The 18,990-nt window shown below is 45.5% G+C and overlaps 1 protein-coding gene and 1 long non-coding RNA gene across 6 annotated transcripts; one reads left to right on the top strand and one right to left on the bottom strand.

Moving 5' to 3' along the window:
* Positions 1-9,527, bottom strand: LOC138224583 (CD209 antigen-like protein E). 5 transcript variants are annotated; one of them, XR_011183059.1, is made up of 7 exons: positions 6,132-6,941; positions 5,373-5,462; positions 4,403-4,582; positions 3,096-3,244; positions 1,983-2,095; positions 264-873; positions 1-97 (listed from the first exon to the last, which is right to left on the bottom strand). XR_011183059.1 is itself a non-coding variant. In XM_069182509.1 (7 exons), the coding sequence occupies exons 2-7, from the start codon at positions 8,433-8,435 to the stop codon at positions 747-749; spliced, it is 759 nt and encodes a 252-aa protein (XP_069038610.1). In that variant the 5' UTR covers positions 8,436-8,495; positions 9,031-9,527; the 3' UTR covers positions 1-746. The 5 variants fall into 5 exon arrangements, 4 of the variants coding, with proteins under 4 accessions (XP_069038610.1, XP_069038609.1, XP_069038612.1 ...); XM_069182509.1 differs by lacking the exons at positions 5,373-5,462; positions 6,132-6,941 and adding exons at positions 6,970-7,056; positions 8,333-8,495; positions 9,031-9,527 and having other exon boundaries at positions 1-873; XM_069182508.1 differs by having other exon boundaries at positions 1-873.
* Positions 9,528-10,722: 1,195 nt separating this feature from the next.
* LOC138224586 (uncharacterized) lies at positions 10,723-18,990 on the top strand. The gene is made up of 4 exons (XR_011183062.1): positions 10,723-10,923; positions 12,544-12,707; positions 17,590-17,822; positions 18,136-18,990. It is a non-coding gene; the product is annotated as an uncharacterized lncRNA (long non-coding RNA).

Below are 18,990 nucleotides of genomic sequence, written 5' to 3'. Positions count from 1 at the left end.
TTCAACTGAAAGATGCAGTTTAGGTTCTGTGTTACACAAGGCTGGTTATGAACATTAGTAATATCTCAACTCTCCTTTCAGTCTGGTAACCTGAATCCTGTGTGTGAGGAGGCTGGACCCTGCTGGTCCCCTGTGTGTGAGGAGAGTGTCCATGTCCCCCTGTGACCTGAAACACTGCCCAGGCTGTAGAGCTCCACTCCGGCTCTGTGCAAGGGGCTGAGCCCTGTCTTTCATCTGAACCTGGCTGGACAGACGTGTCCCACACTGGTGCTGGACACAGCTCTGTGAAACTCCCTGGCTGAAGACGACCAAACTCCCTTTCTCCATTAATACTGACTGAACTGATCCTCACTCCATTAATACTGACTGAACTGATCCTCACTCCATTAATACTGACTGAACTGATCCTCGCTCCATTAGTACTGACAGTCCAGAGGAGACAGCAAGACACAGCCCAGACATCTTCACACAGGCTGGATTGTCTCAAATACAAAATATTAACAATATAATCTTTAATATACAAACAAATTATTTTACCTTTGAAAATAAGCATTGAGAAAAATTTCAAAATACAAAATTGCAATTTCAGAAAGTTAGAGTAAAATCCATGTTGCTGTCTGTCTGTGTTCTAGCCTGGAGAGACAAGAGACCAGGGTCGTCTCCAGGAATCAGCAGAGGAGTCCCAGCAGACGCATTGTCTCTGTCTCTCAGGTCTCTCCTCCTCCTCAGGACAGAGAGGGGGGCTGCTAGACTCTCACAGCATCCCCCTCACAGATCCAGGGGTGAGTCTCTTCACATTTTCGTGGATATACAGTTTTCTGACCCGGATTCCAATATCCACAGTACCGATAGTAACTCGTATCAACTGTGACCCTGTGAGACAGAAGGAGATCAGAGTCACTGAGCCAGTCTGCTCACCTCAACACACCAGCACCTCTCTCTCCAGCTCCCTCTGCTGTCTCAGAGAAGACCTCCTGTGAAAACTGTCCTGTTATTCCTCACATTGCTGTTGACATAGGAGCTCAATAAGATTAACTCAGCAGAGTCCCCTGTCCAGGGAGACACATCTGTAGAAAACAAGCAGCAGAGAGTTCAAGACACTGAAAACAGTCAGTGCAGCGATTCCACCAAACTGCAAATTAAACACCACCAGTACAGACCAGGTCAGTGAGACTCTGATCACTCATTTTATTAGACAGTTTCTACCGATTCTCATCACTTTATAGCTGCTCCTCCCTTCAGCCTCACGGAATTCTGAACTGAATTATTGTGATTCTGCACCTGAGTAAAAAGTCTTTGCTTTGTATCTTTCAGTCCGTAAATCTAAATCTGAGTCTTTCTGTCAGTTTCACTCCTGAGATAAGAGACTCAGAGCTGTAGACACACGGCCAGTGTCCAGTTGACTCTGACAGAACCGACTTCAGTGGAGACAATATCTAAAACCTGTGGTGTTGTGAGACGTGACCCCGAGATTTCTCTCTCGTGTACTGAGTGTATGTGAATCACAGGTGAGTCCAGGCTGTTATGTCTCAGAGATTATCTCCAGAAGACAAAGTGCTGGATAGTCTCTCGATGGGGTTGAAGTGACACAGCTGGGAGGAGCTACAGCTGTGATGTTCAGGAGACTCTTGTCTGCAGAGACCTGGACTGAAACGTGTGGCTGAAGTCCAGTCCTCCTGCATGACAACTCTTTGAGAGAATTTCTGACATGTTCCTCCTAAAACTGCACATTTTTTAAATCTATTTGTAAAATGCACTGTGGTCTAAAATCTGTGTTTACAGGAATTAATTGTAACTTCATCATTTTTGTCTGCTTATTCTGACTCCAGTCAGTGCTGTGGAGTTTGTAAGAATCCTCATTCTATTTTGTTTCATCTGTAATAGTGACCCAGTGACACCCTGGAAACTATTTATGTACCATCTAGTTCCAAGTGGGCTTGACAAACACACAACACAAGACACAACACAACACACACACTTACACTTCCTTGTCCAGGTCTCTTCCATCAACCCATCTCCACTCAGATCCCAAGTCCTTCCTGCTCAGACCAATCCAGTAGTAATTGTTGTCCTTTACTAGACGTCCCAGGAGCTCCTGCAGAGACACAGAGAGCAGGTCAGCTCACCCTGGACACCAGCACCAGTCCAGCTGGACTCCGGGTCAGCTCACCCTGGACACCAGCACTCAGTCCAGCTGTCTGAACACCTGAACATATCTTCCTACTCCTCACAAAATAGGATAGACTCACAGTGAACACATGCAGAGTGACCTCAGCTCACATATCCAGCCTCATTAGCTGGATTCAGAGACAATCAGAATGTGTGTTTCCCACCATCAGTGAGAGTCAAGACCAGGTTAGAGGTCTTTACTAGAGACCTTTCATTTCTACTGTTCCAGACAGTAACCATCAAGGGCAGTTTTGGATGTATAAACATCTCTTCATTACAGTACCTCAGCCATTTCTTGATTAATAATTCAAATCCATCAGTTCCTCTTCTAACCAGATATTTTCTATCTCTGTGTCCGAGTTTCCTTGGAAACGTGCAGCTGTGAGCAGGAAACAGCTGCTTTTCCAGAGTTAAACGTCCCGCTGATGGGGCTTGTCTGGGTAGCTGGTTCCACACTGTCACAGCCCTTCATGCCAGTGAGAGCAGCAGGAAAGGAGGTTGTGGGTCTGGTGTCAGCTGGGCAGTGTGTCTCCTGGGACAGGGCTGGTCTGAGATCAGAAACTGTATCTGAGCACACAGTGGGCATGATCTCACTGTGCCTGGTGTTGGGCAGCACTGCCTGTGAGCTGTAGAGCAGAGATCCATCCCCACACTCTCATCTCTCACACTGCTGCTCACTCTGCTCTGTTCACACACAGGCTGTACAGGGGAAATAGTCACTGCTTTTCAAACTCTGAAGGTGAGGACACTGATGAAGGGCTCATCAGGGGACTGATGAGGAACATTTATTTGAGAGGAGTAATGAAGAGATTATAATTTTATTTGAAATATTAAGTCGCTCCTTGTATTCTTGAATGGCTTTTCAGTGGAGTGTTTTAAAAAGTCTTTCTCCCTCAGAGTGACAGCAGTGAATCTCTTGTTCTCACCAGTTCACTCTTGTCATCAATCACCACCAGCTGAGCTCCCATTGACGAGCAGGACTGATTCGCAGACTTCCAGGGTCTCTGGTCTGTAGAGACGTAGTAACATCTTCCACAGTCTCCCTCCTTCCATCCCTCTGGACAGCACTGTTCCTCTGTACAGACAGACACACAGGAATCAGCTGGATTAATACTGACTGAGCCTCAGGGATTCCTCAGGACTCTCCTCTGTACAGACAGACACACAGGAATCACCTGGATTAATACTGACTGAGCCTCAGGGATTCCTCAGGACTCTCCTCTGTACAGACAGACACACAGGAATCACCTGGATTAATACTGACTGAGCCTCAGGGATTCCTCAGGACTCTCCTCTGTACAGACTCTCTCAGTCCAGTTCAGTGACACTCAACCACTGAACTCCTGTACTGTTTCTCCTGGAGTCCTGCAGCACTGAGACTCACACTGACAGACGGGTCAGTAGTGAGTCTCCACCTGATTGTCACTGACTGTGTAGAGAACAGCCCTGAGGCTCTTATCCTCATGTCTGAGAGTCTGTCTGTCTTCTCAAACATGTCTCTTACCAACAGCAGCAGCTCCAGCTCCTGCTGAGACCTGGAGTCAGGCTGCAGTCTGTCTCAGGAGAGTCCTGCACCAGAGGAGACTGGGGTTTCTACACCCTCGTCATGTGATCTTACTTTCCCAGGAGTCACAGCTCTCGCCACATGCTGCAGCAGAGTCACTTCCTGTACTTTCACAATCACAGTGTAGAACATCAACATGACAGGACTGTTCTGTGTCTCAGTTACACACATGAGGTGAGAATTCTGTCTCCATCACTACCAGTGTATGAGACAGCGCCCCCTGTGTGCTGGTGGAAGAGGTGCCCTGATGTGTACAGATGTTACAGGTGTGTACAGATGTGTACAGTCCTACTGAAGACCCGTCTGCTCTGTCAGTGCAGCTCCAGACCAACCTGAAGACCAGCTCTGTCCAAGAAACAGGTCTTCTCTCTCCTCTCTGCTGCTGTTTCACCCTGCAGACCTGTCACTCCTACACACACTCAACTCTCACTCCTACACACACTCAACTCTCACTCCTACACACACACTTCACTCTCACTCCCACACACACTCAACTCTCACTCCCACACACACACACACTCAACTCTCACTCCTACACACACACTTCACTCTCACTCCCACACACACTCAACTCTCACTCCTACATTCACACTCAACTCTCACTCCCACACACACTCAACTCTCACTCCCACACACACACACTCAACTCTCACTCCCACACACACTTACTTCTCTTCCCAGTAGAGGGCTCCACACAAAACTTCTCCAGCTGTTTCCTGTATCTCTCAGCTTCACTCCTGTGTGTCTCAGATTTATTCTGGTTTCTCTCCAGCTCTGACTTCATCTCCTCCAGCTCCTTCTCCTTCTTCTCCAGTTTTCTCTCCCAGTCTGAGCTGTTCTGTTTCCACACTGCAGGTCACAGCCCCAGAACACACAACATCATTTAATCAACAAGATTCATCGTTCATTCATTATATTGAATATTGAATTGTAACTCTCTGTAAACATTATTTTAATTATATTGAATTATATGACATCATTTCTGAATGAGGATATTCCCAACACACTAGGCTCTGTAATTACATATATACTGTAGATAGATCAGTTAAAATCCTGTTTGTACATATATTCTCAGTCTCATTAATAATACTATATGTTTCTGTGTGTTTATAGTGTGTTTGTACCTCTATTCTCTGTAATCATGAGTCTTGTTCACTGCTATTTTCTGTTTTAGCTTGTGAAGACAAAACCACAACCTTCCCCGCAGAGAAGCTCTGAATGACCAGAGGAACGTCACCATGGCAACAGAGCTCAAATACAGAAACCTCAACACTTCACACTGCTACAGCCCTTCAGGAAACACAACTGTGGTGTTAAAAATACTTTGAGAAAAAATAAAACACTTCACTGGCTTTGTGCAATTAGGACTTTCAGGTCATGTGACTTGTAGTCTCTCCCTGTCTCAGGCAGTAAGAGAGCAGCTTGAGCCCAGCAGCTCACAGCCTGGAGCCACAGTCCTGAACAGCAGATATCCAGAGGCTGATCAGAGCCCAGAATATCTGGTATTGCTTCACACACACATATAAAAGATAAGGGTGACTGCCTGTAATTCAGACATCAAAGCCATTTGATCTCTGTAAGATTAGACACAGATTCACACAGGTCCATATGAAATGACAGGAGCGACTATCAGACTTACAGACTGTCCCCAAGGCAATGACTGTGACCAGTAAGACACACACTGTGACTCCCAGGCTGATGGACACACAGCTCCTACTCCTGGACTGTCCTGGCCAGGGAGAGAGGGAGACAGGTGAATTCTCCCCACAGACTGGACACAGCAGGACTCTGAGTGGCCGGGGAAGAGGAGCTCAAGCAGACACCCTGACTGGAGCTGCAGGGTGTCACTGGGACTGACTGTGGAGGAGGGGTGTGAGCAGCTGAAGGCTCAGAGTGAGACACTTCAGGAGGGGGGCTGACAGAGGGGTCTCCTCACACCAGAGCTGTGAAGAGGTCATGTGACTGACCACTGAGGAGTGAAAATACACCGTGGTCAGAGCAAAGACCCACTGGTGCAGACTGACTGACTGAGAGAGATCACAAAGAGAGTCAGATAGAAACAGCCAAGGAGACCAGGAAACACAAAGAATAAAATGTCAGGCATGAACAGATCAGATATAAAGGTGAAATAGTGCAGCAGAGCAGACACACACTGTCAGTATGCAGGTGTGTTGACCTTTCACTGCGTCAGTTAGCTGATCAGGTCTTTCATTCTGTCTTGTTGTGTATCAGCGAGTCGCTGTCAGAGTCACAGACAGACGACAGTAAGTCAGAGTTTATCAGTGTGTTACAGAACCAGTGTATCAGAGTATAACTGTGTGAGTGTATCAGAGTGCTACTGTGCTTGTGTTAAGTGTCTCAGCATCTCAGTCTCTCAGTGCATCAGCTGTGTACTCACTGGTCTGCTCTCCTCCTGGCTCTCTCTCTGCTCTCCTGGTCACAGTCTCGTACACGTCCTGTGCTGGTTTCTGTAGCCCAGTGTAAACGCTGTCTGTGTCCATCTGACTGTATTAGCAGAGTCCAGTGAGACAGCTGGGCACTGAGTCACACTTAGTCTCTGTCAGGTCAGAGTGACACTAAAGCACTGGATAGCAAACAGGAACTCAGAAACCCCTCCTCCTCCTCTCCTTCTTCCTCATTCTCTCTCTCTCTAACCCTCTGAGACAGAGGAACATCTCCAGACACACTAGACTGAGAAGGAGAGGGACAGAGAGACACCATCACACTCACAGAGGCACAGAGTGAGAGAGGCAGAGAGACAGCAGGAGAAAGACAGTGTCTGGTCACTCTCCCAGTGTAGCGTCAGTGTCCTGTACTGCCCAGCAGTACAACCTGTCTCTCTGGACTCTGTCCAGCCCAGTAGCAGGAGGTGTGTTCCCAGTGTGTTCCTGGATAGTGTCTGTGAGGTTGACAGTCAGATCCAGTCCCGACTCCAGCAGGGAGCTGTGTCAGCATACGCAGGAACAAGAGACACCTGAGACTCCACAGCCAAAACGTTGTGTTTCTTCTCTTCTCTTTCAGCAGGAATAAACCTTTACCTGTTCCTCTGCAGCCTGCAAACACTGTGATCAGCTGTAAGTCTCAGGCCAGGCTGCCTGCTCACTGACAGTCACACTAAGAGAGAGTGAGCACCAGTGGCAAGAGTCTCTTGTTCTTGAAGAGATGAGAATGAAGAAGGTGACTCTCAAACACACTCTTTTCCCTGTAAGAAGGACATGATGGACTGTTAGACTTACAGATCCCCACGACAGCGACTGCAGCCAGCAAGACGCACACTGTGACTCCCAGAGCAATGAGCAGACCCCTCCTGCACCTGGGCTGGGCTGAGACAGAGAGAGAGAGACGGGTTAATAAAGAAACTCTGACCGCCTGGCACACAGCTGGGGAGGGTGAGGAGGAGACACAGCTCCCGTCCTGCGCTGTGGTCAGAGTGGGGTCAGACTTCACATGAACGAGAGCTCTGGGCAGTGAGAGAGAAAATACTGCAGAAAACCAAACCACAAGACAACAAACAGGAAACTACAGTCGTGTCAGCTTTCTATAGAAGAAGGGTTACAAACAGATAAATTATATAAATACATTTATGTGCAGTCACATTTATTTGTTTCTATAAAGATATGTGCAATGTAATTAAGAAACTAGTGGTTGTGCACAAGTTTAAGGCATCAAAGACACACTGAGGAGTTACAGGATATGTCTGTTCTGAGCATCTTCACTCAGAGACTCCACAGGTTTCTTCCTGTATAAAACACATCCACACAGAAGAACAGTTCGAAACTAGAGAAGTTCAGTAGTTAGGAGCTCACTGATCCAGGAGCTCACCCAGCTGTGTCCTGAGAGAAGCCAGGGTATCGGCTTCAACACCACAGCAGGACAGCTCATCCCAGACTCCCACAGCTGCTCTGGAGTCAGAAGAGCTTCGACTCTTAATAATATAGCTGAGTTTGGGAGGGAAGAAACCCAGCTTGGAATGTATAGTCAAACACCTGATCACATCTCAAGGCCACCTGCACACGAGCTGCCAGTGTTACAGTAAGTGTGAGTAGCTCAACCATCAAACCCACAAATAAGATCTCATGGACTCTGTGTCAGGTGTTCCTCACCAGAGCCCACTTTCTGGACTGGGAAACACAGATCTGCCAGGACTAACTGTTTAAATTCAGTGGAATCTTCCTGTGAAGATGTCAGACATGTCTACAATATGACCTGATCACTCACTACAATAACAGGCTCTCATCAAGAAAGAGAAGAACAGAAATTGCCTTTTGACATGGCTCTGTACAGTATGGTATTCACAGCTATTTCAGGAAATGACATCATGGAGAATTAGAGGACAGATTAGCAGAAGTGAGGGAGGTCTTGACTGCTGCCCGGCCTCCTAAACTTTCATTAACACTCAATATGTGATCCTGCTGTAACACACAGTCATGACATGAATATTTTTCACTAACGTTTGACCACAGTGTTCCAGTGCAGCAGACAGACAGTATCACAGTGCTCCAGTGCAGCAGACAGACAGTATCACAGTGTTGCAGTCCAGCAGACAGATAGTATCACAGTGCTCCAGTGTCAGAGGCAGCTGTGGGGGTCTGTACTCACTGTGGGGGGATCCTGGCTGTGCTGGAATAGTGGTGATGGTTGGGCTCTCCTGTCCCTGTATGTTAGTGAATTTGATGTCAGCGTAGGTCACATCTTCAGCCATGGTGTCTCACTGTCTCAGCGTCTTTAAAATGTCTCTTTCTCGTCACGCTGGGCTGCCTCTCTGCACAGAGACAGAAGGAAGGGTACTGAATGAGGAAGAGTCAGAAGGAGGAGTTTTCTCAGTTCCTGTTGTTGTGACTCAATGCCCCCTTCTCATTTCAAACCTTTCTGCAGTTCTAATCCTGTAACATACAGTTGGAACATAAAATATCCTCCATTTAAGTTCCACTTGTTTGATTCTACATATTAACATAATAGATTAGTTCTATTTAGACAGATCCAAGACTTTTTGAAAATCATTTGCTGCTTCTACAGTGTTTACTAATCCTATTAGTTTGGCATCAAGGGCAACCTGACTAGTTTACTAGTGTGAAGATCTCTAGGAAGTTGCTCAGACAAGTCCTGCCTCTTCTGAATCTGTGCTGACTGGTCCCCAGTATCTGACTTCCACACAGGTGAGCCTCTACTTTACTGAAGAGCCTGTTAAAGTTTCTAGATCTCAATCTTCAGCATCAGCTGTTCATTTTGAGGAAATGTCTTCTGACAACCAGCCTCCTCCTCTCATCACTAGACTGACTGTCAGTCAGTGATCTCACCTGTTGGTGAACTAACTGCAGCCTCAGGGGTGATGTAGAGTTATTCTTCTAGGGCAGAACATCTCTGATAAAACACTGCGTGTAAGTGATCACACTGAAATAAAGGTATATCAATCCAGTCAGGTCCAGACAGTCAGAGGAGTCCTGTCCCATCGCCAGTGACTCTGACACAGAGCACAGACTGGAGGTAAATGCTCTTTCACACTGCAACAGTCATGCAGTTGTCAACTGTAGTGATTTGCTAACTCTGGTGTAAGGAAACTGCAGCACGTGTCTTGGTCAGTCATTGAGAAACAGACCTGTAACTTCCTCATCCAGCTCAGTACCTCGCACGGAGAAGATCTAGAAACAAATTAAAACAACTCTCGGATGAAGTGCATGAGACTTGTATTTCTAGCATTGCAGACAAAAACATAGCCTGTACACAAAAGTGAAACAGCGAGGTGTCTGCTTACTCATGTGAAGGATCTGTGTTTGAATCTATTTCATCAGCAAAAGAAATAAAAGCTGCTATAATACGATACTCAAATTCACACCAGCAGCTGCAGTTCTCCTTTGTTCCATGACTGAGTATCACAGTATTATTTACACACACTCATCTAGTGCATGTTAGTATAAATGCAGTTATAAATCTGCAAACTATCATTTATTTGTCAGGGACTTTCAGTTCCATACAAACACGAGACAGACAGTTTACCGTCCTGTGTCCACATGGCCTCTATATGAACTTACTGATGAGATGAACTGAAAGGTTCTGATTCAGAGCTGCAGTTCGTGACCATTGGACCAGCAGCACTGCTGAGCTCTCAGCGCCGCACTGAGCACAGGGTCAGCTGCTCTGCTGCTCTGTTCCGGACGCTGTTGTGTTGCAATTGAGCTCAGAGCTGGAGCCAAACTCCAGACAGCGCTGTACTGGACACTCCAGTAGACCAGCAGGCCTGCAGCCCTGCACAGCACCAGCTGTCACCAGCCAGTGGAGGCTGAGATCGATACTAACTGACCAGGCTGCTGCTTTTCCCCGCAGGGCCTGACGTCTGCCCCCTCCTCTCCAGCAGCTCTCCCCTGGGGAGAGTCTCTCCTGCAGCTTCCCGAGAGGAGACTGGGGTCCCAGACGCAGGAGCTGGAGGACGGGGGCTGCGTCTGCTGTCTCTGCCTGCAGGAAGCTGGAATAACAGCAGCCACAAAAAACAGAAATTAAATTAAAATTCAAGATGTGCCAGAACACTTCTTCCCACTCATAGATTAAGAACAGCATTGTAATAAGCATTCAGTTAGAAGACATTTTAATAAACATCACATCTGTAATAAAGTGTTAGTCTTAGCTCTAGCTGAGGTGTCTTTGGGAGAAGCTGCTGTAGGAAACAGGAGAAACTGTGCAGAGCTCACCTGGAGACTTGGGGGACATGAGTCTCTTTTCAGTTTTCAACAAAGCTTGTGAATTCTCTCCAGCCTGGTTCCAGCCTTCAGCTCCTCCTCTGAGCTGGGATGATGATCACATGTAGAAGAGTGAGGAGTGGGGTTAGTAGTGGGGTTAGGGAGTGGACATGCCATCAGCATCTGAACTCAGAGGAGGGGCTGAAGACACTTCCCCGACATGTTGTCGATACCAGAGCAGCAGGCAGTAAAACTCTCCCTCACGGTCACTGGGGCCGCGAGTCCTGGCCGAGCTCCGGAGTGAGAGAGCTGGAGAGAAACGAGATGCAGAGAAAACACTGAAACTTACCTCTCGACTGGTACATGGTCCTGCCAGACTGACTGAACATGTGATTTAGAGCACAAAACTGAAAAAAGTGATGTTTGTTAGTCTCGAATTACAAGTACATTCCAAGAACAGTAGCAACACATCACGGAATTGTTGCGGATTTAAAACTGGACGTTCCTGACTTTCAGCTAGTGAGTATCGAGCGATTTTGTGTTGTTTGTGTCTGATTAGCAAGATGGCGGCGGTAACTCCTCGTTTGCATGTATTAAAATCAGTCGCTGTATTTTAATGAGCTGATTTGCATTTGTCTTGTTAATATGAACTAGAAAATTTGTTTTTGGCTAGAATTGTTTTTTTTTTAATTTTTAAGGTTTTTAATGTTTGAACTGAATTAAAACACTCAATTTGCTTTATTGCGGAAAAAGTGATTTTCTGTTGTTTTTTGTAAGATGTTTGTAATTCTTATTTGCATACAATTTGCATTTATTAAAATCGAGCACTAGTTACTTGTATTTTAATGAGTTATTTGTATATGTGTTAATATTAAATAAAAAACAATTCGTGTGAAAATAACGTTATTTTTTTAAGTTTACTGTGTGAACTTTGTTAGTAAGATGTCGGCATTAACACTCTCATATGTATTAAAATTTGTATTAAAATCGGTTGACCAGTCACTTGTATATTGATAACTTCTGTTTTAATGATTTATATTTTTTGTTGTTTGTTTTGTTATTTTTTGCTCTGGAAAGCATTTTCACTCGAGTGCTTTTTGGTTTCTAAAATGTATGTTTACACTTGTACTGAACACAAATACATTTTAAATTTATTTTACTTCTGGCTTATTTGTCTTTTTTAGAGAATGTATTTTAAAAAACTTGGTTGCTGTCTTTCAAATTGTGTTACCTAAAAATGTAAATATCTTAGGAAAATTGAAACAAAAAATGGGTATCTATCTAATATTCTAATTAACAATTAATATTCTAGTTATGCTCATTTTCTATAATGAGAAAAAATGTTTATGTATCAAGTGAATTAATGTTCATTAGTATTAATCAAATCTTACCCGAGGCTGGTCTGGGAGATGGGCTTCTGCGATTGGGCTAAACGTCTAGTCAATCATAGAAAGACAACCCTGAAGTATAGCGTCACTTTTGGGGGTGTGGTGATTTGATTGACAGGTCCTTCAACCAATCAGAATTGAGAAAATTGTTTTTTATCCCATAACTGAAGTGGCGCTTCAAGCTAACCAATCACCTGAGAGGAAAAATCTTGGAGGTGGGCTCTAATCTAAACATTTTGATTGGTTGATGTGACGTCATCATTTGATGACACCCCCTCATGAATAATGCAACACCCCCTACTTAAATATATGACGCCCCTCATGAATATTCACTGAGGGCGGTGCTCTGTCCTCGTTTTGTTTGGTATTAATGTTTAATGTTTTTGTTATAATGAAATAATGTTACAAAGAAAACAAGTAAGACAGAAGAAAAACATCTTTATTAAGTTTTGCAAGCATACAAATCAAAGACAGTTGGCAATAATGAAACAAAAACACAGAGTGAGTTACCGATTTTTTTTTAAAGAATTTTTTATTAAACTTGTAAATAATTTACAAATACAAATACAATCAGATACAATCAGAGGATCAAATTAGGTATAAGTAAACAAACACAAACAGAAAAGTAAACAATTAACCGCCAGAGGTAATAGGTAAGTTATATGATTAACTTGTATTTTTTACATATATCATATGTTTTCCGTGCTTTATTATTTCTCACATTTTTAATAGAATTTAAATAATGTTTCAGCTCCACCTCAAAAGAACTAAAAAGAGTGAGTTACAGAATCACAAGTAACGGCGTCCGGGATGACGAGTTCCTGTCCAGCGCCAGCAGTCTGGTCAGTGCGGGATGGGTCCTGTGCGGGCGGCAGGGACAGCAGCCAGGGGAGACCTGAAACACAAGACAAGCAGGTAAGAGCTCGGCGTTCAGCCCTGAGCAGCAGCGCAGCGACAGTCATCAGACAGGAGTGAGGAGCTGCGCTGGCGGAGGGGCTCAGGGAATCACTCGGCAGTACAGCGCAGCTCGCTTTGCGCAACACGGGCTCGTCCCACTGTCGGGAAAATGAATTTGGAATAAAAAGGGCTCAAGACCTCCAGACTGTGTCCTTACCGTCAAGAGAAATACTCACCCGCTTTAATTTCGATTCGGATTTAGGAACCATATGAAGTTTTATTAATTTCAACGTTCAATCACTACACATCCGTCAGGAAGTTGACCAAGACGCGGTTTGTTCACATCGCGGTGCCGTTCAGTTTGCCCCTGAGCACAGGTCCCTCAGTTCCACAGCAAATCATGTCAACCCCCTGCACTGTTAAATACAGCAAGACTCGTCCTAGATCTGCACCCAGTACCCCAGCAATGAGCCACAACTTTACAGTCAAGCACTGTTTATTCATGAACAGGAGACGATGAATAACAAACAGAATAAAACAGTTTATTTTTGGAATTGCATACATTTGATCATATTCAAGCACAGCCAGTTCAATGCTGTCATTTCTAGTGACAGTAAAGACTGGGAAACATGTGGGTGAAGCTGCCTTTGAGCCAGTAACTGCCTGCAGTCTGGACACAGTCAGCTCAGTATTCTTAGCAGCTCAAGTTGTCTTTTCTTGTGGTTTGGATTTTCTTCAGCCTGTAAAATGCTGCTCTGGAGGATTTAAATGTGGAGACTGGCCTGGCCAGTACAAGACTGTCCACTGTTTCCTCCTGCTGACCTCCTGACTGAGCTGTTCCTGCAGAAGACAGTGAGGTGTAGCTGACAAGTCCAGCAACAAGTTCAGTGTTCTGGTTTTACATCTTAAATGATTGAGAATATCAGTATTGATATAGAAACAAGTACATAAGATGGAGTTCTAGACAATTACAGAATATGCCTGAGGAATTGTACAAGTCAGACTTCCACATTAGTGCAGATGACTTCAGTGCTGCAGCTGTAGTGAAGGAGTGTCAGTGTGATGTCAGGGTGTGGGGATCTAAGCCAACTCACCCTGTCAATCAGATTCTCCTCAATTGGGAAATCATAATCTCAGACCTCTGAGTGTGGATGAACAGCAGGAATAGTGGTGAATTAATCCTCATCATGTCATATGGTCTGACATATTGGGACACATTAACATTACGTGCATTTCAGAGTGTAAACCAGTAAATGAGCTCACTGTACTCTGTGTCATAATTGAAGATGAGGTATTCCCTGTTCTTGAGATGCTTTTACTTGAAGACATTTATTTAGCATGATACAGAGCTGGATTGAGATCTGCAGACACACTTGACCAGTTTCTGTTTTCTCCTGATGAGCTCTTTGGTTGCACTGACTGGATGCTTTGGTCATTGTCATGCTGCATGGTGCAGCACTGTCCAGTAAGTATGGAGCCTTTTCTGCTGCATCAGAGACCCTGTTTCTGTAAACCTCAGAAATCACTCTGCTGCTGCCATCATTAGCTACATCCTCAATGAAGATGAGTGACCCAGTCTGAGACATTCTTGCATCCCCAGGCCATGACATTCCCTCCACCAGGCTTCAGCGTGCGCTCAGAGGACAGAGATGACAGGTTCAGGTGTGGAGAAAGAAAGGAGCTGCAGATGCTCCAGAGAACAGCACCTCCTGTGAGAGTCATGGCCTGGCCTGGGGAGATCAGGAGGAGACTCCTTCACCTGTCTGTCTCCAGCAGCACTAGTGTACTGGGTCACTGAAGCTCAAACCTGAAGGCTGTGGACTCAGAGCTGAGAGCTCCAGTAACACCTCAATGTCCTCTGCGCTCCCTCTGAGCTCAAATGGAGATCACATGTACAGGAGTAGGATTAGAGGTGGTGTTAGTTAGGGACCATACATGTCATCTACATCTCAGCGGATACACATCAAATATTCAGGTGTTGTAGCTTTGAGTCAGTTTGTAATGCAACCAAGGAGGTCATCAGGAGAATAACTATAGAAACACCTTAACTTGTTGGGTCTAATGCCTGGATTTCAACCCTATTGACAGAAGGATAAACAATTGAAGTATGATCACCTGAAGACTAAATAAGAACTTGGTGGCAACAGCAAAGCATCTCAGATGATTACAGAGGGCAGTGAGCTCAATGGGTCTCAGACCTCATGCAGTTACTGTCTCAGAGGGATATACAAGCACATCCTCTTCTACACTCTGAAATGTATTTAAAGTGAATGTGTCCCAGTAACTTCAAAATAGAAAGTTGAACATTTTTGTTATTCTAATATGATCAAATGTATGCAGAGAATTACCACAGAATAAAACCATGATAATATTTCTGTTCTAATCACAAGAATAAATTGCTTGACTGTAAAGTTGACTCATTGCAGTACTGATGGAGGACACTGTCCCTTTCCAATGAAAACCTGCATTTTCCAGTGTCCCACAGTATCAATACACCTTGACATAAGGGGCTGACTGACAGGGATTCATGTGCTTTGTTCATATTCAGTGCTGCTAAAATTCTTCCACTGGACCATGAAAAAGATCTGAGTGTCTTGGGGTGGGAGTGCAGCTGAGGCTGTTGGTGAAAGGAGATTGTTCAGCTGTAGGAAAAACCTGCCTGTTTGAATGTGCTCAGAGTGGAGAGGAGTGTCAGTGTGGGAGCTGCAGAGGAACAAGTAGGGGAGAATTCCACACTGAGAAGAACATTTATTCTGGCTCTGGAGTTTTCTTCATGTGTGAGACAACAGCTACAATTGTCCTTAACACGGTCACTGCAGAGTCCTGATATCTGAATCATGTTCACATACTAACTGCAGGATTCAGACTCACTCCACATCATCAGAAAACATGTCCTTCCCCTGCGACAGTCGAGTTCACTCCAACACAAGCGCAGGAGAGCTGCTGTGTGGTTTGGATGCTGTCAGAAAGCAGGCGAGGGGCAGGAACCATTAACATTCATCACAGGAGAGTGTATAAACCAGAGAAACTAAACTGGTTTAGTAACGAGTGCTGCGAATGGGGTTTATTAACTGTTTGGGCTTGACGTGGTGAGGTAATGGGTTGAGCACAGGTGTAGAAGTGATTGCTTTCAGTCTTAGAGCCTCTTCAGACTCCTGTTCTGTCTCAAGGTGTCCTGTTTCTCTGCACCCTGATGGCCTCCCGACACACAGACACCACTCCACAGCCAGAACCAGTTTCTTGTTTCCTTTCCAGACTGGCGTCGACACCTGCTTGTTCTTTATTTGTCTTCCCTGTGAGCAGTGTTGTCTTGAGGTGAATAAAGAGCATGAGTGGGCAGTGTAGTGTCAGTGTGGGAGCCCGTCCTGTCTCAGGGTATTGCAGTGTGAAGGTGGGACCTTGATACTGGAATCAGAGCTACTTGCAGCCTCTCCAGTCCACTGCATTACAGTGTAGCTGCTCCCAGTGCTGTTGAATTGATAATTGGCAGGATCAGCAGTAATTAAGCAGCTGGTTGAGTCAGACTACTGCAGTGGAGTGCACTGGAAGGGCTGCAAGCTGAGAAGCTCCGAATATGTAATATTTGTGTGCGTCAGCAGTGAAACTGCATGTTGATTGGTTGAGGGCTGAGCGGGAATAACGGTCACTCAGGGTCACAGGTCATAGTGAATGTAGGAGCTAACGGGTTCGGAGTTACAGGTGAAATAAAGAGTTTGTTCGAGTGTCACATCGTCGTCCTGGGTTGTTAATTTCTACACTATACGTGTACGAGAAACAAGACAGAATAAAAGTAAATTTCTCCTCAAATGTTTTTTAATTTTATGTTTAACTGTCCCTGTTAGGGGATTTTTGGTCTCTCGTGTCCCTGTTTGAAAACGCGCTGTTTAGCAGCAGAGACGAGCAGCTCCGGGATCCGCCGCCCCTATTGGCCGAGTCTGAATGAGAAGGCAGGTGCGGTCCGTCTGCAGTTAGACTTCAATCCGCGGCTGTTTAGTCGCTTCTCTGCCTTTAAATAGCGAGTTTGCAAACAAAAAGTTTTCAAATTTACCGTTTAGCTGGAGCGGGATCCTGGGCGGCGGCTGTCGGCTTTTCTCGGTCCGAGTGGAAAATGTCATAAAATGGGGCTGGAAAAGTAAATTAATTTCGAAACTTTTGTCGGAGCTGCCGGACGGGCTGTAGGACTTGTGGCTTCGACTCTCTGGAGAGAAACGTGGTATTAAAATCGTGCTTCAGCTTCTTTAAACTGCTACTTTTATATTTTGTGTTTTTACCTGCACAATTACGCTTTTTCTCGTTTGTATTCCAGGCTTCTGCAGGATCCTGGCGCGGCTCTGGGCTTAAAACGGCGGCTGTCGGGTCCTTCTCGGCGTGGAGACCTGAGCGCAGACCCACCCGTGTACCGAGTGACCGGAGCTCCGCGGCGGATTCACAGGCGAGTCCGAGTCTCTTCTTCCTAGAGGCCGAGAGAGACCCGGTCAGGAAAGCGCAGCTTCAGGGCTCGTTTAGGACTGAAACCCACTTTCACAGGGGCTTCGTCTCTTACCGGTATCGACTCACTGTGCAGCTGCAGGTCCGGCTGGGTTTTCTTTCTCCGGAGCCGGTTTGCATGAAGACGCGCCGACCGGTCCGTTTGGCTTGAACTGGGGGAAACTGGTAACTCCAGTTACCGGTAACTGAGCGCAGGAAACTGGAGCCCAGCCGTGTGAGACCCGGTGTGAAAACCGAAACCCCCGGTGTGAAGAGAGAGAGAAACCGCTTACCTTGCTCTCGAAACGCCGGCTGTCCTGCTGTAAAGGTTAAAGTGAGAGAGTTAAAACATTTAAAATGCATTTCTCGTAGAAAAAGTTGCTGCTTTTGTTAAAACCTGTAAAAAAATTAATGCATGTTTTTTTTTCGGCAGCCGAGCAAAGCGCCTGTACCGGGAGAGCAGCGGGGTACCAGCCGCCTCTCTCCCAGCCAGCGAGCCGCCGGAGTCCCCCCACCTCCCCTGACCCCAGCCTGCACGGGCCTGGAGCACAGACCCGCCCCTATTTATAACGTGAACCCCTGATGAGCGCGAAAAGGACGACAGAGGTAGCAAAATAAGAGACACCGGGGACTGTGGATACCAGTATTATAACACTGCTGCATAGTGTAAGTGTTTTATGCTTTATACCCTTATTTTCTGTAATAAACTGCTGAGAGTGTTAATTGGTTAATTGATTATTCTGGGGTCTGGTGACCAATATATAGAGCAGCCTCGAAAACAAGCTAGGATATATATTATAAAGTTAAAGGACTAAGCGAACAATGTAATGTCGTCTAAATCAGTTCAATATGTCGACATTTAAAGTCGCAGTAACACTGTGAAAAGCGATGTCAGAAGGTGACATTTCACAGTGTGGCCGCCAGGCGGAGACACTGCTACACGTGTCTATAGAGGCTGTTCTAATGAAGCCCTTTTCAGTTTCCAGCTGTGCTCCACTGCCCGCGATGTCATCTGTATCCAATCCAGCTCCTGGCCCTGAGCCTCAGTGACACAGCAGACACCAGCTCCAGGCCAAGAGCCTCAGACTGACACTCTCACCAGCTCTGAATGAGCCTCAGTGGGATGTTGTGCTGAAGGTGTTTCCTGCAGATCTTTCAGCCACTATTCTGTTAACTGTGATTCTCTGCCACAGTCCAGAACAGTTTGTCTGACCCATTTCACAGTCCTGGAGAAATCTGTCCCTGCCTGTCACACGTGTGTCTATTGATGTGTCTGGATCAGAGATCTGTCACTTTCCAGCTATGATTTTAAATCCCTGATCAGTTTTACAGCTCGGGGTAAAAGCTGGAGGTCTGTGGCCTCTCTTACACTCACTCTCATTCTACAATTTGCTGAAGGCTGTATTGATCCTTTTGTAATTGATCCTGTATTGATTATTGTGTCTAAACCCCTCTGTACATCTGTCAAACTCCCTATGTCTTGAAGTAAGAGACAAGATGTTAAAAGGGTTAATAACTTAAGTCAGTTCTGCCTGAAAATTAAACTTCTAAGCAACAGGGGTTTATGGCAGGAAAGGGGGTTAACTGATAAGGATTCCAGATGCGAGCAAGGAACCCCCTGGGGGCATGATCTTAAACTGACCATTTGGCCAAATACCATGACCCCTCCCTTACCATAACATCAAATGACGTCTGAAGCAGCAAACAAGGACTATATAACCTAAAAGTTTGTACCGGCACATGGAACAATACTTCGGTTTTGTTGTTTCTTGCGGGAAACAAGACTTCGGCTTTATTGTTCCTTGCATGCAATAAACTCATCTGTTTTACTTCA

Source organism: Lepisosteus oculatus, chromosome 23 (genome assembly GCF_040954835.1).
Source record: "Lepisosteus oculatus isolate fLepOcu1 chromosome 23, fLepOcu1.hap2, whole genome shotgun sequence".
Lineage (NCBI taxonomy): Eukaryota > Metazoa > Chordata > Actinopteri > Semionotiformes > Lepisosteidae > Lepisosteus > Lepisosteus oculatus.
Note: the sequence above shows the minus strand (reverse complement) of the source record. Positions and strands in the feature narration are given on the sequence as shown.

Coding starts and splice junctions, on each gene's coding strand:
- LOC138224583 (XM_069182508.1), bottom strand. CDS start 6,234: ATGGACACAGACAGCGTTTACACTGGGCTACAGAAACCAGCACAGGAC. Junction 4,583..5,372: donor CATTGCCTTGGGGACAGTCT/GTAAGTCTGATA, acceptor TGTGACCTGCAG/TGTGGAAACAGAACAGCTCA. Junction 2,096..3,095: donor TTGATGACAAGAGTGAACTG/GTGAGAACAAGA, acceptor GTGTCTCTGCAG/GAGCTCCTGGGACGTCTAGT.